The sequence below is a fragment of the Amphiura filiformis genome, chromosome 11 (genome assembly GCF_039555335.1).
Source record: "Amphiura filiformis chromosome 11, Afil_fr2py, whole genome shotgun sequence".
NCBI lineage: Eukaryota > Metazoa > Echinodermata > Ophiuroidea > Amphilepidida > Amphiuridae > Amphiura > Amphiura filiformis.
The window spans coordinates 24,522,080-24,545,073 of record NC_092638.1 but is presented as its reverse complement, the minus strand read 5'-3'; the positions used below and the strand labels follow the sequence as shown (position 1 = coordinate 24,545,073).

Below are 22,994 nucleotides of genomic sequence, written 5' to 3'. Positions count from 1 at the left end.
AAAATACATAGCCCAATTGGGTGACTTTGAAGATTTCTTCTGGCAACTTTTGACCAATTCCAAAAAGCAATGGTTAAGAAACATTGGGTGTCTTTGTGACATAATTGGCACTAGTGATTTTCAGTAATTTCCCCGGTAATTTCCTGTTCTGTTAAAAGCCAATGCTTAAAGGCCCATATAAAATTAACAGATGTGGAAATAGGAGTATAAACTGAACAGTAGATACCAGTTGTAGTCCTACTAATTTATGTCATATTGGATGGCCTAGGGAAAGTTAGCCCATATTAGCAAGACTATCCTTGCCTTCAAGGTGAAACAAACCTACTCATGTTACCCTCTGGCCATGGGCTGGCCTGGTGTAAGATCTTACCCAGGGAAAGATGACATTCCAATATATGCCTTTAAGAGAAAAAATTGGGTGATTTTTAGGATAATTTGACAAACAATTGGGTGCAAAATTTTGGCAACCTGGATTATTGCTGTCTATAAATAGAAAATTTTGTTCTGTAGCTCTACTTGCATGCAATTTTGTTTTTGTGATAATGTGGCAATGACATGGTAAATAATATAATACAGTGACTGAGGGTCATATGTACTAAGATGTGTACATGCCACACTGATATGTTCATCAGAACTACTTGGAGAAATTGAAATATTAAAGGTAGGTCACTTTTAAACTTTTTTTTTACAAATTACAGGCATGCATCATACTGGTCACTCTATGACAGATTTTTTTGTGGTCACCCAGCTGTATTTCACCCATTGCATGGTTCCGCCAGGTGTGAGGAGAGCCTTGATCTGGCAGCATGCATGAATGGGAATTGAACCATTCATATAACATTGCATACAGTTAAATATGTAATTCTTTCTTTCATGTCATGCAGTAGACTGTCCCACAGTCTCGGTTCGGTCCGGCCTGGATAATGGACCGATACATAATTACACAATAGCCTATCAAAATATGCCATAGTCCTTCACCACCCCACCCCACCCCGATTCTAAATACACAGCGACCAAAACCACTTCCCAGCGCCTAAAACCAATTCCTCTTTCTACAAAATTGATGCCACTACACTAATCACACCTCCTACATTGAACGCTAAAATTCAGTGACCGCTCCCCACGCTGTATTGGGTTGATTTTTAATGCTATGTAATCTACATTACCAGTCGTTCTCCACGGACCCGAGGGAGGGTCTAGTCATGCAGGGGCGCAGCCAGCTTTTTTGGTCAGGGGGGCAAAATAAAATTTTTGGGGCACAGACGAAAAAAATTACAGTTGCATCATACAATACATAGAGGCAAAAGGCTTTATTGGGACGATGTGCACGCGTAGCTCGCAAAAAATTGGTATTTGACACTATTTTCACCCATTATCAGGATGGAAAGGGCTTAAAATATAATGCAATATGTGCGCGTAGCGTGGAAAAATTGTGTATTTTCGGGCTGAATTTCGGTACTTTTCTTTTCCTTTGCCCTCCTAATTTTCCCTTTTATTTTTTGTCAGAGGGGCACTTTATTCTTTCATTTTTTGTCAGGGGGGAACTCTGCCCCCCCTGCCCCCACCCCATATAATGTGCCAAAAAAAGCATCTACAAATTGTCAAATTATTGGTTTAAATTATTTTAACTTTCACACTATTTTTCACACGTTCAAATGTTCATAATTTTAACACATTAACATGTTAATGAAGATGGGTATTCATTAACACATTGGAACATATAGATGAGTTGATAATATTATTCTTTCAACAATATAATATTGGACATCATTTGAACATACAGATGAGTTGATAATATTATTCTTTCAACAATATATATTGATGACAATCTAAATTCAAATTCAAAATTCAAATTCAAATTCCTCAATGTTTATCAACAATGGCAAGGGATCGATATGCTTGAGCAAATTTCCTACAACCACTACACTGTTCAATAGCCTTATTGTGATATGGCGGGAGTTTTAAAAGCACAGGCCCTGAACAAAATATGATGCACGTGCATACTGCCAGGCAAAACACAATGGAAATTGTTCTGATGTGTGCGCATACTGCCAGGCAATGACGTCAGAAGTCAACTCATCTATTAAAAATAGTGCTAAAGTGTAACATGGTTGTCTCTCAACAAAGATCAAGTGGCAGGTTCAAACTTCCAGGAGTCTATGAGACTGTGATCAAGTCTAAGGTCAAAAAGGTCACGACCTGATGATTTTAATCATATTAAGTCTATGGTCAAAAAGGTCACGACCTGATGATTTTAATCATATTAAGTCTATGGTCAAAAAGGTCACGACCTGATGATTTTAATCATATTAAGTCTATGGTCAAAAAGGTCACGACCTGATGATTTTAATCATATTAAGTCTATGGTCAAAAAGGTCACGACCTGATGATTTTAATTATATTAAACTATCGCAGTGTCAGTCTCCCTGATGAAGGATGGAGTAACCGTCCGAAAATTCTAATGTAGGAATAACTTTCTTGTGTTTGGATCAAAAGTTTTAAACTGAAATCAAAAATGTAATGTAATGTGTTAATGTGAAGATAAGTACAGGGTGAGTCAAAAAAAGTGCAATAGAGCAAAGAATCAATATTTTTGTAAGAACCAAGATGAACATTCCCATTATTGAAAGTTTTTATAAATGCCACACTCAATAGTCACCTTCTGTGAAAAAATGAAGTGACTCGCTACTACCGTTTAATTTTTATGAGTCCTTTTGCTGCAATACCCAATTTCATTATTTGTCCATGAGGTACCATGTATTTTTAATGAGAGCACACAATGCATGATAAAGGCACCAGCTCTGAAACTGACTTTAACTTAAATAAGGTTGAGTTTTGCTTACTTTAATTTCTTTTTTTTCTGTTCAAACAAACTTTCTAAAATTACTTTAAGCCCTTCATACCTCACTCGACTCCAACTTCAGTTTTTTTAACCCAATATGTCCAACTTACTGGATATTTTGCAATTCACTCCACTTCAATTTGAGCGCATTTCATTTCGACATTTGAAAAACCCGCCTACGAATGTATATGTATATTGTTTTTGATAGAGAATAAACATCTTTAAAGGAAAGGGAAAATGAAAATAACAACAAATAAATCATGTTTCTTCTCCTTAAACAAGACCAAGGACAATAACACTTTGGGTGCACAAATTTATTTCAATGCCAATGAGGTTAAGTAAATGGCAGTTGTTCCAAATCTACCTTACACAGAGTGGGCTGACTTTCAAATTTTAGATGTCTCTTGGACAAACATTAAAATTTGGTATCGCTATAAAATGTGTCATAAAAACAAGACGGTAAATGCTAATTCCTTGATTTTTTCACACAAGATCACTGATGGATATGTTATTTATAAAATGTTTTAAAACCTAAAAAGTTCAACTCGGTTCTTAAATAAAAATGGATTCTTTTCTCTATTGCACTTTTTTGACTCACCCTGTATTACAAATTTAATGGAATAATGTGTTACATAAAAGGACAAAGTGTTAACAGAGTGTTGCTTAAATATTGTTAATAATGTTTTTAGAGTGAAAAATATTTTGTTTAGAAAATCTGAAATTTTCCCTTTAATAATATCTTGTCTACAAAGCAATTACAATGTATAATGTGTCCTTATCAATTTTGGTCAAGGTTTTCTAGAGTATATAGACAACACAACTAAACCAAATGGAACCATTTGTAGAATATGGCCAACTACAAGATGATACTGACTTCACTGGTGCCAATTATCACAGTATGAACGTAAGGAACTCAAATAAACCCGACAACAAACAGGAGACTCACAGTTACCATGGTGATGGTGGTACAAGAGCATCTCACCAGTCATCAGAATCAGCCAATGGTACGCCTGCAAATGAAACAATAAATGGGGTGCAAAATGACCCACAAAACAATGGCCAACTGGACTTTTCAACCAATAACAGTAGACAATTAGACAAAGGTGATTCTGGTGATGGTGATAAACCTATGAATGGATTGGAAGGTGGACAAGCTACAGCTGAAGGTCCAGGCCCGGGTCCAGGTAAGCAAACTTACCAAATAAGTTTGTCTGAGACTCCATAACCCAATATGTATACACTATGTGAAGGGAAATAGGGGAAACTATTTTTCCTGAGCTACTGGCTTCAGGTCTACCACCCTGAACCCGAAGGTTTTCTAATTTTTGTGTGCAATAAATAATTTGAATAAAAGTCAACTAGCCTATATCCAAAATCACATAGCTTCAATTGATCATCCAGTATGTGATATGCATATGAATAGAAGTGTATCATATCACTCGAGTGTATATTCTTTTGTAATCTCTGGGAAAATATTTTGATTGTCAATATTTTCTTACAGGGAAATAATATTGAACATCTACACCATGTTTCAAATGTAGATTGACTTATTTGATTTACCTACTCATGAATATTGCACTGCAAAACACTTTTGCATATTTTGATCAAGGTAACTGCAAACCAACAGATTCTGCGGTCACATGAATATGTAACAAACTGAAATGAAAACTGAAACTGCTTTCTACAAGTTTTAACTTTCTATTTGTCCTTTTTGGTTTTCGCCAGCCCATTCGGGCTGGTACCTGTTTCAGGTTTGGGGTCAGTTTACTCAAGAGATTATATTTTAGTGGTATTGGAATGATTTTTTTTTTTACTTTTTGTGGTTAAATTTTTTTTAAAATATTTTAATTCGATTTGTTAGGAAAAGTAAGTATTTTTTGCCGTTTCAACGAACGAAAACGGGTGAGTATTACCAAAGTTGTGTTTGAACTAATTAATTATGACTTTAAAAGTTTAAAGGCCTAAATGTAACAATAATAGTTAATATATATAGCATCATAATTCATATGGTCAGCAGAAGAAAATCTGACATCACCTATGATGTCATATCAGTGTCCTTGACCGGGGTCCTTACTCCTTGACCACTGAACAGCGTGATATCATGTTGATAACAGATCTATAGAATCAAAATCTTCATCATATCCTCGGATCATATCACAGATTCTCAACAATCTGTGATCATATGGACCATATTGATGTGAAAGTAGGCCCTAGTTATCTATCATATCCTGTGTCGTTTTATGGATAAAATGACTCAAAATGTTATTGATGAAATGGTTGCTATCATAAACATCAGTTTTGTCTTTTCAACGGGAAAAATCCGATGCAAAATAAAGTTTTTAGGGCCTAGCTATAATATGGGCATAATTTATGCATATAGTATTGAACAATGTACCCCATTTGACATGCACTTATAGATAAATAAATTGTCTTACTTTATTAATTTAATAACTTCTTTATTATAAATAAAATGACACATAACTATTTGATTCATAAAATTACATTCAACAAAATGATTGAAGAGAAAACACACAAGGCACTAGGCAGACTGTTATAGAATGGAGTATGTAAGATGCCATGTCCATAGCTTCGCAGGAGTTTCCGACTAGCAATCAACATGATCAGCACATTCAGAAAAACACAGTTTAAGAGTGAAGATTGTAGTGAGTAACCAGTCCTTTATAAATGTGCTGGCCACTATCTATTATAATATAGTAGGCTTAAACTATACATTGCGAATTAATTAAGTTATTTTAAAATAAAATGTACATGTAAGTTAACTCAAACCGCAGTGTATATATCGAAAGCAGTGAAATCGGACATTCCTAAGCGAAGATATTGAGTTCGTAAGTTGTGGTATTACAAAATTGGAAATTGAGATATCGTGGGTAAAAAGCTGAAAAGACAAAAAACCCAACGACAACAACAACAACAACAAAACAAACAGACCAGAACAATTTGGAGTACATGTAATGAATTAAAAGAGTTGACATGAGATTAGGAATTAATGTTTTCTGCTGTTTCAGTGTGCATGTTCTCATCGTTGATGGTTTGGTGGACTGTCATGTAGATGTAAGCGTGATCCTAAAAATGCCTTTCACATTGACCAAAACTAATTACAAGACCTCTTCTACATTGAGGCTGGCTTTCCTTTTAAAGGGAATTTTATTAAAAATTTATATCATAAAATCAGCCATCTTTTATATTGTGTAATTTGTTAATAAATCATAGGCAGTAACACTATGGCTGTCGAAAGATAAAAAAAAATAGTTTTAACTTTCTAACAAAGGGTACAGATAGGCCTATCGGTAATAATGTCAGTCAAGAGCTTAAGATAATAGGAAACCACATGACCAAAACCAATCCTAAAACTCATTACTTGAACCAACCGAATGTGATGTCAAATAGCAGGACCAATGCCTTCTATCTATCTAGGCTATGTCAATCAACTGTTGGATGTAGCCCTCCTCATGATCACTCCATACCTTTCTATCTAATACTACTCTCGCCCATGTTGTACCAATATATGATGTTATATCATCTCTCCACCTCCTCTTCTGTCGACCTCTTCTTCTTTTTCCCATTCTTGGTTGCCATTCTAACAATCTCTTTGTCCATCTGTTATCATTTCTTCTGGCAACATGTCCAGCCCATCTCCATTTTGATTGTTTGATTTTTCTCAAAATGTCTGCAACACCGGTCAGCTGTCTGATGGTTGAGCACCTTACTTTGTCTCGCAGTGAGATGTTTAACATTTGCCGCTCCATTGCTCTTTGAGCGGATTGTAGTTTAGTTTCTAAGTATTTAGTTAATGACCATGTTTCAGAGCCATACGTCATTGTTGGAAGGACACATTGATTATATACTTTCCTTCTGAGTGACATGGGTATATTTTTGTTGCATAAGATTTCTTTATGTCTTCCAAAGCAACTCCATCCTGCTTTTATCCTCTCAATATTTCTTCCTTCGAACAATCCTTTAACCTCAGTGTTTGGCCCAGATATTTATACTCCTCAACTCTTTCAATTTCCTGATCTTCAATAACGATCTTTTTATCTGTTGCCATATTTGTCATATATTTTGTTTTTCCTTTGTGCATTTTCAATCCCACCTTCTTGCTTTCTTTGTTCAAGTCATTAAGTTGTATTTCCATATCCTCCACTGTTGAGGTAGTAAGGGCAACGTCATCTGCAAATCGGAGGTCTGTTAATTTTTCTCCATCAACATTGATTCCTCTTTCATCCAAAGGTAGCTTTTTTGAAGATAGCCTCCATAGCTGCAGTGAATATATTTGGTGACAACGTATCTCCTTGTCTAACTCCTCTGGATATCTTAACAATTTTAAAAACGTCAGTATCCAGATGGATTCGAGATGTTGCATCTGTGTATATATCCTCCAGAATACAAACATACCCTTCATTTATACCTATTTCTCAATGCTTGGAAGAGATCCTGATGTTCTACGGAATCAAATGCTTTCTCGTAATCAATAAATCCAATACGTCAAGTTGGTATTCGTTTGACTTTTCTATGAGTTGGTTTATTGCAAGTAGGTGGTCCATGGTTGAGAAACCTTCTCTAAAACCTGCCTGCTCTCATGGTTGATGTTCATCCAGTTCTTTCTTTAGCATGTTTAGTCTATTTTGAAGAATTGACCAATGCCTTGTTACATACTAAACGGAGAGTAAATGTCTCTCCTACATCTCCTGGCCTCAATGCACTCTCATGACTATTAAACCAAGCAAATGTTTGTTAACATGTTGTTCAAGAGACAGCATTTACCTCTTACCAGTATCTTTCTCACAACATAATTCACACTTCAAGCAAGTTTTACAAACAGAGGATATGCTAAGAACTGGTATTTGAACTGGGCCAATGGTTCCTGCGGAACAAAAGGAAATACAATGTTACTCATTGTGAACATCCTTGGCCTACGACATCCCTTTTTAAAGGGATTTTAGTTATTAATATGCATAATATGGTTCCATAATTTATTTTATGTACAGTTGAGTTCACAGTGGAAGAAGCCATAGATCAGCTTGGTTTTGGGAGATTTCAAATCCAATTCACACTCATTGATAGTGTCTTACATGTAAGTAAAGCAGATTTGATCAGTAGGCACTGTAGATCGGTAATGCCAACATATAGTGGGGGCATGGGCAGAGGGGTGTCATTTCCCAATCTTTGGATCCCCTGCAACTTCCCCCAGTCAAAAATTTTTAAAACTCAGAGAAATTTCCAACTCCAGAGCAAGAAATTGCCACTTTTTGGCAGATTCTCCCTCCAGAATTTATACTTTCACTCCCTCCCAAAAAAAGAACATAAAAAGAAAAAAATATATTTAGTGCCACTGAATCAGCCAAAATCTGAGTTGGGTCAATATAATATGGATTATTAACATAATTAATATAACTGTGCATGGTGTAATTGTCAACAGATGACAGAGTCTGGTGAACTGATGTTGCTAAGTATCCTTGGTCCAGAACTTGTCTGTACATGGCAACTTGAACATTGGCAAAAGGCTATCATCTCAACTGTCGTATTCTTTGGGTATCTACTTGGAGCACCACTATTGGGAAAATTTGCTGATAAATTTGGCCGTAGAAAGGTGAGGAAGAAAGGAGCAGATAAAAGTAAAGGTTCCCATGTGACATCGCATGATAAAAATATAAAAAAGACCGAAAAATATGGTCATGAAGTTCGAATAAACGAAAATGTTTTGTACAAGAGTGCTTTATCAATCTGTCATTAAACATGTTAAAGTAGTGTGAGCTTAAGTGGTCACAGACAATCTCTAAATAAAAGAAATGCAAAGAAGGGGAAGAGAGAGAGATGAAAATAAAGGAAGAAAGTAAAGAATAAAAAAGGTGACAATTTCTTTCCTTCTTTCCATTTCTTTCCGTTCTTAAGGCTAGACTAGGTATTGTTGGTCGAAGCAGCCAAAAATTGATTTTCATTATTCAAATCAATGTATTATTGAAAAAGAACACTTCGATGTTTTGCAAAAGTTCATTCTACAAAACATGTACTTGCTTGATTTATTGTTGTTATGAGTTATTCACATTTTATAAAAGTGTTGTTGTTTCAGGACCTACAAAAGTATGTGAGCTGTGATTGAATTCTTCTACACACTCACTATGAAATGATCAATGCAATTTTTTCCAAAGCTCACTACCATTCGCAAGATGCTGTGAACTACCAAATCGCAACAGTTTAAAATAGTTGCTAACCTTAAGATTTCAAAAGAAATAACTCAATGAGTGCTTTTGGTTGATTTCTTCTAGATCTTGAACATTGTTGGTGTCTGCTTATTTTACTATGGTGTTCTCACTACGTTTTCACCTACGTTAATTTGGATCATTATACTACGAGGAATTGTTGGCGCCTGCATTGGAGGTGTTGGACAAGTGTGAGTATGGAATGATGTCATTACCTAGCCGAGCCATTAATTCAAAATTTGTCGTCCACATCCCCAGCAAATACAAAACGTTTTTGACATTATTCGCAAAGATTTCGAAAAAGTTGCAAGAAAATGTTTAAATGTTGGGTTATGTAAAGGGTATATAAAAAGGGTATAAAACATTTTCATACCATTCAAAAACATTTCTTGAAATCTTACTGCAAAATATTCTAACATAATTTTATTCAAGTGTTGACAAAATATTTGGCAAAAAAAGTTTGCAAAAAATATTTTACAATAACATTTGACAACATTGTTGTGTGTTTTCATACAAAATGTTTTATAACTTGACATTTAATTAGTAAATAATTTTTACCAAAACCAAACCCAAAATAGAACCAGTTTAAAACATTTTAAAAATGTTTTGTGTTTGCTGGGTCACATACTGTCAATCTCAAAAGGCTACCTTTAGTGATTTTTATGATCATTACACTTAACTTATTTCTTTTTATGAATGGACATGGGATTGTAATATTGTGATAATACCTCAAAATTGATATATAAAATGATTGAATTTTGCAGTGTATCTCAACCTTTTGAGATATGACAGTATGTGATGCAACTGACGAATTGCACTGTTCATGAAGGTAGTAGCCTACCTTCATGCTCTGTTGTCTTACAAACATGATTAATTTGGCTGATCCCATTTAGCATTGTTTAGTTGCAAGTTGGGATATGGTAAACTCTGGGGGTAGGTAACAAACAAATGGCTTCGAAATATTTGTATAGAAGCTACAGAAGCATAAACTGCTCATTTGTATAACAAGGAACAATGTTAGTAAGAGCCAAGGCCTTTAATATCAATTTAGTTGAGAGCGGATTTCTCATGCATGATGAAATAATGATGTAGAGCATTGAAACTGCATTGAAAAACCACCTCCTTGGATCAAAACTACATGGACAGGGAAATAACAAACTTTTTTGCCATTTATCTTGAAACGCACTCAATGTGACTTAACCCCCTTTTAGTTCTGATCTGAGGTCTTCAATATGAAAGTGGACTCATCCATATACCAATTTTCTAAGAAATTTGAACATATCGCTATACCAAAAGTCACAATAATATAGCCAAATTTAATACAAATTTCAGAAAAAAAATTGGGAAACTTTTGAAAAAAAAAAAAAAAACCCCATCCATATTAAAAATTAGCCTAGAAAAGGGTCATTGATAGACCAAATGGCCATAAATGCGACCCATGTTTGTGGCACATCCCCATATGGCCATTTGTACTGAGCACCCTCCTCCCTGGGGTAAACTTTACAAATATACCAAAAAATTAAGGAATATTGCTTAAAGTCATATGACTGTGGCCTAGAAGAATTTTCACTTCCATTTAAAATTTGACTAACAACACACATTTTAACATACGAAAAAGAACTCTGTGGGTATCACCTAGGTTTCATTATCATTGAGGTATAGGACTTTTTATTTTTTCGGAGAAGAGCAGGTAGGGCAACTACTTGATTATATGTCTACATGTTCATACTACTTACTCTGAAAATTTTAGAAAATTCGACAAGTCCGTTTTAAAAAAAATCACATTTTGTTCCTAAAATGGGGTTATAGCGCCTCAATGGGCACTCTCTACATAGGGCTACATGTAAAGACCAGTTATAGACAAATGGCCCTAAAATAAAATGGACTCGTACGAATTTCCTCAAATTTTGCATATGATGTAGTTTTAACATCTTGAATGCAAGTGATGTCGTTGCTGCTCTCCTAAATTCATTTTTAAAATGTCCGCCCCAGACCAAGGTGGGTAGGGGAGAGCGGGGAGTGTTCGCCCTAGGGGCAGGTTCGCCCACCCCTTGTTTCTCAGCACTTCGGCTATCGGGGGATTTGGTGATGGCAAAATTAGGTGACATAGGTCATTATAAACTTCTCATATTAGCTACGCGACATATAGGGACGTGTTCATTGAACTGCAGCCAAAACAAAAAAATTACACAAAAACGTAATTTTTTCTTGCATTAACAATGTTGTATTATCATTGATACATAAATACAGATGGTTTTAATGGAAATCTGTATTTGGAACATATGGGATTTGTTAAAGATTTAATGCAGTTATAAACTCATTGTTCGATTTGTATTTTGCATACCCTGAAGAAAAAACAAAAATGTGCACAAGGGGCACGTTCACTTTGGACCCCTACATTTTACCCTGACCCGACCCCTGCAACAAATTTAGTGATTCCCCAGAAGAGAATGAATGCCCTGTATACTCTTGCTAAATGTTTGCATTGAATATGTTATTGTTACGCAATGTTTACACCTTTTTTTGTGATTAGGGTGAACTTACCCCACCATATGGGCTGAACCTGCCCCAATATGGGGCAAGTTCGCCACTTTGCAAAACTTTTTTGTTTGCTCTATCCTGTTGCTATTGTAAGGCCTATAGTTCTGGGATTGTGGTCGTATATAGCTAAGACATAGGGCTTTCATGTTGGCTAATCAGGTCATCCCTAACCTTAAAATTGACATCGCTAGGCTGGTCAGAAAAAAATAGGGCGAACACTCCCCGCTCTCCCCTACTCAAGTTTGGTTTGCATAGCAATTTGGACCCATGGCTATACCAAAAGTCAAAATTTCACAACTTGCCAGTTTTGACAACTTTTCTCAAACTTTTTGGCAAATTTCGAGAGTTAAGATTGGGAGAGTTAAATTGTACAGACGAGCCATTAAGATGGGGAAACCACTATGGGGTTTATTTAAACCAGCACTATACATGTTATAGGGTCTATGTTGGTGGCTTATCTCAAAAGGTTAAGATTATGTTTATCAAGTTTTTAATTTTTTCTCATATTTATTAATTTCCTTCCTTTTCAGAAATGTGCTGTATTCTGAGTTCTTGCCATCTAAAGTCAGAGGATTTTGGCTGACTGTAGTATCAGTGAGTTAACCTAAAAAATTGCCAGATAATGTATAAATGTCAAGTTATGTACATGTAAAGGTACATACAAACATAATAATAAAAAATGACTTTTTGCAAAATATTTAGGCCCCAATGTTATTGACAAAATGTTTTATAAACATTTGCAAAAACAAATTTATAATTATAGGGTAATAAATGCATATCACTTGCTGGGAGTGAAATTGTACATAATAATGCACACATACTGAGATGTTGATGCCGGGGCTCATACATCTCAGTACAAGTGCATTATTTTGTACAATTTCTCGAGCAACAAGTGATATGCATTTAGTAATCTATTTCATGCGCAAGAAAAAAATTCCATGATTTTTGCTATTTTTAAAACAAAATTGACATTAAAATGTTGGAAAATACAAGCAAATGTATGTGCACCAACCCACAAGTAAAATGAATGTGTCCAAAAGCACTGCGCGTAGTACGCGGAGTGCGTGCCTATGCATATTATACACAATCAATGCATGATTTGGATTTTTCTAACACCTGCTCTGATTGGTTTTCGCTATCTAAGAGTGTATGAATAAGAATTTAATAAATGTTGTTGTTGTGTATATAAATATATTTTACCAAAATTGTTGATTGTCTGTTGGTGCACTTAGAGACAATATTTTGTACAAACATTTCTGAAGGTGTCCACTTAGAACTTCCAATTATGTGGTAACCGGAATAACCCTGTTTGTATACTGATCATGCTGATTATAATATAACAACATTTTTCATGTTGCTTCAGTTTTTTTGGGTCATAGGAGCTGTATACGTCACAGCGGTGGGGCTCTTTGTCATGCCAACATTAGGGTGGCGCTATGTTGTTTTCATCACTGGACTCCCATTACTCATCTATATAGCATGCACATATGTAAGTACTAAAATGTAATGTATCAAAGCCCCGCACAAGTTTGTTTTTCTTAGCGTTCATTTCAGCTGAAATGGCAAATTCATCTTTTATTTCCTTTTAAATAAAAAAAAAAAATTTTGCCGTAAAATCGTGAAACTCTGAGAAATATTTTGAAGAAAATTTCAATTCAATCTTTCTACTGTGCGGCGCATAGGCGTGACGTTTGTCCCATGAACGTCTATTAATTTGGGTTAATCGCGACCTTCCATGATATACCAGGTTCAACAGCAACTTAACGAAGGACGACCTTGCTACCATTTACCATCCATTCAGACTGTACCATTATTCACACCAGTAGGTGGTTGGTATTACAAAGAGTAGACAAATATATAGTTTTTATGCGCTGAAATGTAAAGTGTAGTAACTGATATGTTTTCTGTAGTTCATCCAAAGACAAATATAAGTAAGAGTAATCATTATTTATTAAAGTAAACAAAGAAGCAGCATATAAAATCATGCCACGTAGTAAAAAAATAATAAAATCATACCCGCTGAAAACTGCAACCAACCAAAATATCCTATGTGGAGAACAGCGTTCAATAACCTTGAGTGAACGTGACGTGACAAGCACAGATATTTTGACCTGAAAACTTACTGAAATATCTGACCGTTATCAATTTGAAACTGATGGTCGGAGCTTATAGTTTACTTATTGAAGTAAACTAGGTTCAGACACCTCTGCATATTTGCTGCGACACTGCAGTACTTTTCCAGGGCAGTTTTTCTACAGAGACCTGCTGGTGCATTGCGAGACTAGCTCAGTCCTATGCAAGGTCGCGTGTTTTGTGGTATGGGTGATTTTGTCGTATTTTTCATACAAAAAAAATCGGGCGGTGTGTATAACAGCCATCAAAATTCACGAAAAAAATACACAAAGTGTACAAATGTATATGAAATCCATATACACCTCTGCATAAATTGTGACTATTACCATTTTCCCAATTTTTAACACTAAACCGCCGACGGCTGTTGCTGGTCCTATAGCGTAGCACGCATGGGTTTGTAGAGGTCATCTGGTTTAATACGGAGTAGAATAGGAAAAGTGGACCGATAGTTTGTATTGTATTTGATTCAATACTCAGATTGTAAAACAATTGATATTTGTAAATCAGTTGTGTAAACAAACCACAATTTTATGCTGTGTACTTTTGAACACTCGCAATGACATCTTAAATATTCAAAAATAAGTTTTTAAAAATTCTTCAAAAACACACACACAAAAAAAAAAAATGCATTGCGCATTCGTTTTTGAAGCTACCAAGGGCTTTGAGACGTAGCTTTTTTTTATCAGCGTAAGTATAACAAACATCAACTGTCTTGACAGTTAGGCACCACATCGAATTTGGTCCTATTTCCTTTTTTTCTGTTTTCAAGAAACTACCCCGGTAGCTGTGGAGGTTAATCAGGTATTGCACTTGCAAAGCCTTCATAATTTGAAAGGGCTGCAATAATTATTATTTTTCATATTTGAGGTATATGACAGAAATGTCAAAATAGTGAATTTTAAACCAACAAAGGATGTACCGGTAGCTCAAAATCAACAAACGGCCAAATTGCTATGCAGCATGTGGTAATTGCCACTTTTACAGACCATAAAAAGAAATATTCTTCTTAATAGGATCTCAAACATGCTCATCCCCACATCACAAAGTTCTTTAATTTCAATATATTGAAACACTGCGAGAATGACCATTGCTGGTAAAAACTCATACTCTACAACTTGAGGTCAAATTTTAAGCTATTGCTGTTGAATGCAAGCTCTTGACATTTGTCATTGGTAATGAGACTATAATGGCAAAATGGTCCACATTAAATGACACTTTCTCACAATTTGAAAATTGTTACTCTTTTTTTTTAAATTTGACATCTTTTGATATTCAGATACTACCAGAGAGTGCCCATTACTATGCAGCATGTGGTAAGAGGGAAGAAGCCATGGCAACGCTCAAGAAAGTGTCTGAGGTTAACAAGAAACCACTACCTGAAGGGACTCTTAAAGTTGGTGTACAGGAGGTAAAGTTGATGGGTTTATATAGGCCTAATACATTGTGTCTGAGCATGGTGCCACTGGTCTGAGCAAGAAGCTTTAATGCTCTGCATACTTGCCAAAGGCTTTGACATAAAATGTCCCAGTTTTGAGATATCTATCTCAAGAACCACTGAAACAATACTAGGCTTATAGTACTCATTTTAATGCATTTTTCAAGCTGATTCCAAATATGGTCATGAAAATGTACAGTTCTGAATTTTTTTAAGTTTCTGATTTTTTTAAACTTGTCGTCTGCAGTCAACCTGGTTGGAGAGGGTTTTAAAGATGAACGGAGATCCCCTGGTCTTTTGTGCTACTTGTGTTATAGCTATTGGCAATAAATAGTATATATTTTTGAACTGCCAAGTGCTTTGAGAAATAACATTGTTTTTATTTAGCTTAGTGATATGAAAGTAATAATCAAAATAATCTTTTTCCCCATCCAGGACCAGAGAGGAACCTTTCGAGATCTCTTCCAAGACAAGACAACATCTTTTACCACAGTATTACTAGTATTTATTTGGTTCTCCATGCAGTTTGTATATTATGGTGTTATCTTGCTATCATCAGAATTATTCGCAAAGGGAAACGTATGTGCAGGTGAGATGGAGAGCTTTTTATAAATGCATTTTTACATTATTTTGGAGCATGTTGACGCAGCGGTACGGGCTTTGCCTTGTAATTGGTGGATTGCGATTTCCAGCGCCGGCGGTGCCATTGTGTTGTGCTCTTGGGCAAGGCACTTTACCTTACTTGCCTCTCTCTACCCAGGGGTGAAATGGGGGAGCTGTTATGAATATTGTACATTGAGCGCCACCCAGAGGTATGAGCATGCCTTGGGCATTGTATGGCAGTTGACATATTCTAACGACAGCGGAATAAATGTAAAGTGCATGTGCACATGTGAATGGTGCTGTATAAATACCAATATTTATCTAAACAGTGTTGCGCATCAGTGGCGTAGCCAGGTTTTCGGAACGCGGGAGCACAAACTTGATAATGTACAGACGGAAAATTTGTTGCTGAAGGAAGTTGTGAAGTGTTTAGCCTTATTCTTTTGCCCAGTGCACTCAAGAATCTAAACAGTACCCCCGGCCCACTCTGGCTATGCCACATGGTGCGCATAAATTGATATGTTTTTGTTTTCATATGAATTGCTTAATAATCTACTTTCATTTTTTTTAAAGAAGCTCCCTGTACCTATTGGAGGGCTTCAAATATTAGAGATGTGCTATGGTAACATCATAAAAATTTCACCCACCCATCCCCACACACACTTGTTTGTAAGAACACTACAGGTACAAGATTCCTATTGGGCTGCCTGCACAGGTATACCATTGCCAAGGTATCCTACTTGGCTGGTACTGTGCAGTACCAGTGTAGTACCAGTCCTGTCGAAGACCTATGGTCCTTTGCAGTTGCAGCATTGGTACTATATGTACTTTGTGTGCACAACTCAGGTACCTTGGCGAGGGTATACCTGTGCCGGGACCTGTGCAGGCAGCTGCATTAAGAATCGTGTAGTGTACCACTACCTGCAAAGGAGGACCTCTTTCTGCATATGATTTAATCCATACTATCAGAGGACAAACGCACCCAATTTCAATTCACACACCGTGGTCCTACCCCACAATTTCCTATCTAACCGTGACCTGCCCTGAACCCCACAAACATGGACCACTTTTAAATGCATTTTTTTACATTATTTGCATTGTTCTAGTTATAGCCAGCAACCGTGGTGTCCACAGATGCACTGTGTGTATCCTAATGTAGGTCCACATCTTTACACACATTTTAGTACCCCGGTAGATGGTCAGTGGGACAATTTGAAAATGTTGTCCCCCTTGGCTAGATGGCTCCGATATGGTGCTGTCATCATGCTAGTTGGTGCTTACAGTTGCAGACCTAATCTAGCTTACCCTGTTTGCACATTTTAGAATATAGCTGAAAATGAAGTAAATTTTATGAAATAGTTCAGTTGTGTACTGTATTATCCAATATTTTAGGTAAAGAACAAAATTCTACTGGTGGGTGTCTTGAATCATGTGACTCCTTAACAAGAGCTGATTATGCATCCATGATATGGACTACACTAGCTGAGTTTCCAGGTATTTTAAAAAGATCTATTAAACTTAGGCCCATTCATAGATTTTCTGTACAAACGATTTTGTCTAACTATTGATATGAGACAATCAATCTGAGTTTTGATGAATTTCAGGGTGTTCTGCCAGTTCAGCAAATTGCTGATTGGACATTTAATTTATAAATGAATGACTCTGAATCTTAACATTTCTTCTAGTCTTAATATCAAGGTTATAATTAGGCCAAGTAAAAAAAAAAGTAAAAATACTGATCTCAAAACTAATGATCTCAAAACCATCCAAAAGTGTTTCTTATTATAGCAAGGTTTAGAAAGCATCTAAGCTTCCTAGACATATTTTTAGTTTTTGAAATTCAATTATAACTTTTCAAAAAATATAATTGAAGAAACCTCAAAAAAGGAAGTGGGAGGGGATGTGAAACATGTTTACTTTTTATTTGGCTTTACGATACCATTATATTTTACATAACTAGACTTTCAAAGTACTTGTTCTTAAAATGTGACCCGTTCTGACAAAACCAGGAATAAGTTGCATTTTTGACATTTCATGATAATAAAAATGTAAGCATAGGAAAAGAACCTTCAAAATGATACAAAAGTTATATACATAGCATCAATACTTTTCAAGATATGGATGATTTTGTAAATGATACCTTGATATTTTTGCAAAATTGCTATTCTGAGTAATAGGCTAATTAGCTGATTAGTTTCCTGCCTTACACAGGATTGAATAGGGATTATCATAGTTTAACTGTCAATTATTGATTAATTAAACCTCTCTTTAATAATTACTTTGAAGGATTTGAAAGTCCACTTATTTCCACAGTCAAATACCATGAAATTAAGAATTCCAAAATTTGATTTTTTTTGATGGGAATGTCATCTTTAAAGGCCTATAACTCAAAAACATGCCTTGCGACTTGTTCTGGGTTTTGTTGGAGTTGGTCACAAATGTGAAGTTAATTTTAGACCTATTAAATATGATGTCTTGGGCTATCCAGTTGAAATCCATGCATCCTGCATTAAATGGAAGACATAGACTCTTTCACACATGGGGCGTGTAAATTTCAAATGAGGTTACCTAAATGGGTATCTCCATTTGAAATCTACACCCCCTTTGTGGGAGATTAAAGTCTAGGGGGTGTATGGATTACAACTGGAATACCCCATTATTTTCCTTTCCAGGCATGTTTGTCAGCCTGATCATCATAGACATCATTGGCAGGAAGAAAACCATGGTGGTGCAATCTATAATCACTGGAATATTTATATTCATGCTGTTCATGTGTACTACAAGGTAAGCTTCCTCCGTTCCTCTTCTGCTTCATCTTGGCATAGCCAAGGAGGGGTGGGAGCTGTCATCCCCCTGTGAGAAGTCTTCCCCCTTCACCCATTTCAAATGGGGCTACCTGAATGGATGACTAACTTCATTGATATATACACTCCCTGTGTGGGGGATTCTTGAATTCTAACCAATGCTCGATCCGAAAAAAGAAAAAAAGAGAGACTAGCACTAGTCTCGAGTCTCCCACCAGAGATATCAAGTTCACCTCTTCTATCTAGTCTTGCATAATTTTTTTGAATTTTGATAGAAAATAAAACAAAAATATAACTTTTTGAGGCTTTGACTTTCAAATGTCATTTCTGGTACAAAATTATCATATTGTGCAAAAGGGGGAGGCCTGAAAATGTTATCCCTCTGAAGGTTTTTTTTTTATATCACCTTAATTTTCTCGTAGAAACATGATTTTACACTATTTTCTATGGGGTTGATGCTCATTTTTCATGGCCAAAAAGGGGGCCCTGAAAATAATTTTAGGTCCGAAAGAGGGGCCCTGAAAAAAGTATGTGATTTTTTTCTTTTTGCATCAGGTCCCCCTGTTACTAGTTTTTGTAAACGGTCCCTCATAGGGAGGACTTTAACTGAACACTCATAGTGAAAACTAGTTCTGTTAGGGTAGGATTTTATAGAAATCTGGTTCCTGCTAGGGTATATTTTTACTTAAAACTATAGTCTCGGTAGGGACCCCCCCCCAAGTTGCACTCTCCTACTACACCAGTGGATGAATGTTTCTTTTATTTATTTCAATCGACAGGTTATGGTTGACAGTTTACTTGTTTGTTGCTAGAGGGATGATATCAGGAGCATTACAGACTGTGCATGTCTACACGCCAGAGGTGAACAGAACACAAACTTTTTGTCACCATTTTAAATCCAAAAATAAATTCATGACTTGATACTACATGTAGTTTTGTAAGGGCCTATTTATGACCCGATCAATGAATAATCATGATTGTTCAGGGACAGTGACATTATCAGAATATATTTCTGGGGGAGAGGGGGCTAATTTTCACATGCCCTTCCCCCCCCCCCCAGTGTTACTGCTGCTGATCAGGGATAACCTGTGACTGATATAGGGGCATAGCAAGAGCCTCTGGGCCTGATGGACAAGGAGCAGTGTGAGGGCCTTTTAACATCTCCTTTATCAGCCCTATACTTAAACGCTAGACCAATATAATTATGTGTTTATGTGTTTCTGCAGGTTTACCCAACCCATATGAGGGGTCTTGCATATGGCACCTTGAAATCAATGGGAAAAACTGGAAGCATGGTTACACCATTCTTTGCCCAGGTGAGTACGTAATACGTATCCTTTTTTTTCTTCGTCGGAGAGCTTAAAAGCACACCAGGTTATTGAAGACCTATACCTGTTGTCCCTTACACTTTATTGTCTTCAGAAGTAACCTGAAGTGTTAATGGCGTAGCTTGGTTCATCATATTGGGGGTCACTGACCATGGTTGTGGGGGGCACCGGTTCTGATGGGGGGGATGCAAGCCATTTTTCGGCCATTTTCCTATGGGATTAAAAAAATTCAGATTGATGGGGGGCCACGTGCCTCTCCCTCTGCCCCTATGACGCCACGCCACTGTGAAGTGTAACATCCGGTACCTTTTTGCCATCACAGCATGCTTAACTTTTTCCATGCAGGTGTCAACTGCAGACGACAAACACACACCTTTGGCCTTCTGTTAGATCCTGAATATATCCTGAACAACTAGCTTCAAGTGGGTGGGTGGGTGTGTGGGGGAGGGTAAACTGTTATCTTGGTGCCAACTGATCAGCACTATAGATAATTGCTGCTAACACATTGATTAGATCTCTTGACAGAAGAATTATATACAAACAAATAAACAAATAATGTTTTTTCTTGTTTCTTTCTTATTTTAGATGTTACTCCACACTTCCCCAAAGCTGACCCTGTCTGTGTATGCAGGACTCTGCTTTGTGTCCTGTATATTTATTATGTTGCTACCAATTGAAACAAAAGGCAGAAAATTACTGGTAAGTATTTTAAAATGCACAATCAGTGACTTCCTAAACCAGAATACCCTAATATCCATTAAAATAAAAATCAGATTTGGGACATTAGGTAGAGGCGCCCTTTGGACGTATTATTGATTTTTCACCCGGGTAAGTCTGGTGAAAAATAAATAAAATAATTAAATATCAAAAGCTAATATTAAATAGGGTGCATCCATCTAATGAACAAGCATGGGAATAAACCATGCAAATAGGCTACATGTATTTCAGTTAATATCCTTACCCCCTATAGAAGACATGGACATTAATCTCTCACACATGGGTGTAGATTTCAAATAGAGTCACCCATTCAGGTAACCCATTTGAAATCTACACTCCCTGTGTGGAAGATTAAGGTCATGTCTTCCATTGAGGGTGTATGGATTTCAACTGGAATAGCACATTGACAATCTAATAAATGTAGAACCTGACATTTAAAAGGGCGTTTTTTAAGGTCCTGGTCATGATTTAATCGATATCCACGAAAAAAGCTTATTTTCAGTAATTGAATTTGCACATAATTTATGTGAACTATAGCGTCTTATAGGCTATCATATGTTGTAATTTCAGGCTGTGGACAGTCTGAAAATACAGATTATTGGATGATATATTTCTCAAATGACCAATTATTAACTTTTTGGGAGTGATTAATTGGAGAGCAGATGAGTCTGGGGATCACAAAGTGCCAGCCCCTTTAATAACAAAGTAGCATCAAACTACATTTTTATGCCAGTGAAGCTGATGAAATGAAACAATTCAAAACTAGGGATAAACTTCTATGTAATGTTATGAAAAAGTATGGTATTAACATTAATTGAGGGGTTCTTTATTGCTAGGAAGAAATCAAAATCAGTAATACAGATTCTGTCCCTACTTCTGGAAGCGGTTGAGGTCCAATACATTCTGAAGTTTTCACAAAATTCTAATATCGTTTGGAATCTATATTCACATCTTGTTAGAAGACCACCTATTCATGTTATTTTGTTTTTCTTTCCATTATTCTTTTTCGTCTAGTCATCTGTTAAAACTGTGGATGGCGGCATATCAGGAAATATACAGACATAGTGAAGAAACTTATTGTGTGAATCAATGACAAGGAGATAACACAGGCTCAAATCACACTAGGAGACAGTTGACACCTTTGTTTCCAATGGACATTTTTATTGTGAAATTTCATTGTACAAGGAATACATTAAAAAAATTCCACATAGCCCCAAGCATGAAAAGTATTTAATTATCTTTGTAATCACTCAAAAAGCATTTTGTGTGAATTTTACATCCGAACTAGGTGCTATTACATTTTATGAGCCTTTTTATTTTACATGTAAAGTCTATGGGGGTGACGATTAGAAATGGATGGCAATATTGAAAAACCCTCATTTTGGGCCATTTTAGACACTAAAATGCCCATAAAAAAGAATAGCACTAAGTTTGGATGTAAAATTCACACACAATGCTACCTGAGTGAGTACAAACATAATTAAATACATTTCATACGGGGGCTATAGCAAAAACAAAAAATGTCCTATACCTTAACCCTAACCCAACTAGGACTCACTAAAGCTCACTATTAAAAACGCTCTGCGTGCATGCATTCCACGGGACTTGATGACTTAATCAGACCAAGTCATATATACCCAGGGAATCGTTGGCGGGCCAACGCGTCACCTGTGTAGCTACATGCTGGGGATCTTCTGCGTGGCATGCGAGGGGTCCCAGGTTGAATCCCGGGGTGCCAAGTGACTTTCTTCATCTTCTCTCCTTTTTCGTTCCTTCTTTCCCTTCCGATAGCACAAAAACCACGGGTAGGGTTAGGGTTAAGCTATATGCATGTTTTCCCTATATGCCTTCTTAACCCTAACCCAACTAGGACTCACTAAAGCTCACTATTAAAAACGCTCTGCGTGCATGCATTCCACGGGACTTGATGACGCCATCAGACCAAGTCATATATACCCAGGGAATCGTTTGCCGGGCTAACGTCACCTGTGTAGCTACATGCTGGGGATCTTCTGCGTGGCATGCGAGGGGTCCCAGGTTCGAATCCCGGGGGTGCCAAGTGACTTTCTTCTTCATCTTCTCTCCTTTTTCGTTCCTTCTTTCCCTTCCGATAGCACAAAAACCACGGGTAGGGTTAGGGTTAATGATTATGGAACAAAGGTGAGTCTCTTCCCTACATGTAGCTACATGTGCCCGGGACATGTACATACTAACTCGGAACAAATGGACATTCGGTGAGGTGCTGCCAAGATGGGTAGTATTTTCAGACTTTTGGTATATCAATGACCCATTTTTCTAGTCTAATTTTGGTATATGGATGGGTCCTATTTTCTAAATTTGTTCCCCAAAACAGCTCAATTGTGACTCACTGTA

General features: G+C 36.5%; 1 protein-coding gene across 1 annotated transcript; it reads left to right on the top strand.

Moving 5' to 3' along the window:
- The first annotated feature begins 429 nt into the window (after positions 1-429).
- LOC140164608 (synaptic vesicle 2-related protein-like) lies at positions 430-22,271 on the top strand. Its single transcript, XM_072187934.1, has 15 exons — positions 430-661; positions 3,636-4,026; positions 7,849-7,934; positions 8,280-8,450; positions 9,127-9,251; positions 12,132-12,195; positions 12,965-13,090; positions 15,011-15,142; positions 15,605-15,758; positions 17,165-17,266; positions 18,445-18,556; positions 19,356-19,437; positions 19,803-19,892; positions 20,490-20,603; positions 21,636-22,271. Exons 2-15 carry the CDS (start codon positions 3,672-3,674, stop codon positions 21,684-21,686), a joined length of 1,764 nt encoding a protein of 587 aa, XP_072044035.1. The 5' UTR covers positions 430-661; positions 3,636-3,671; the 3' UTR covers positions 21,687-22,271.
- Positions 22,272-22,994: the final 723 nt, after the last annotated feature.

What these genes read in the sequence shown, in the direction of transcription:
- LOC140164608 (XM_072187934.1), top strand. Translation starts at nt 3,672, where the DNA reads ATGGAACCATTTGTAGAATATGGCCAACTACAAGATGATACTGACTTC. An exon ending in AGGTCCAGGCCCGGGTCCAG is followed by an intron (nt 4,027 to 7,848) that starts GTAAGCAAACTT and finishes TTTTATGTACAG; the next exon opens with TTGAGTTCACAGTGGAAGAA. An exon ending in ATTGGAGGTGTTGGACAAGT is followed by an intron (nt 9,252 to 12,131) that starts GTGAGTATGGAA and finishes CTTCCTTTTCAG; the next exon opens with AAATGTGCTGTATTCTGAGT.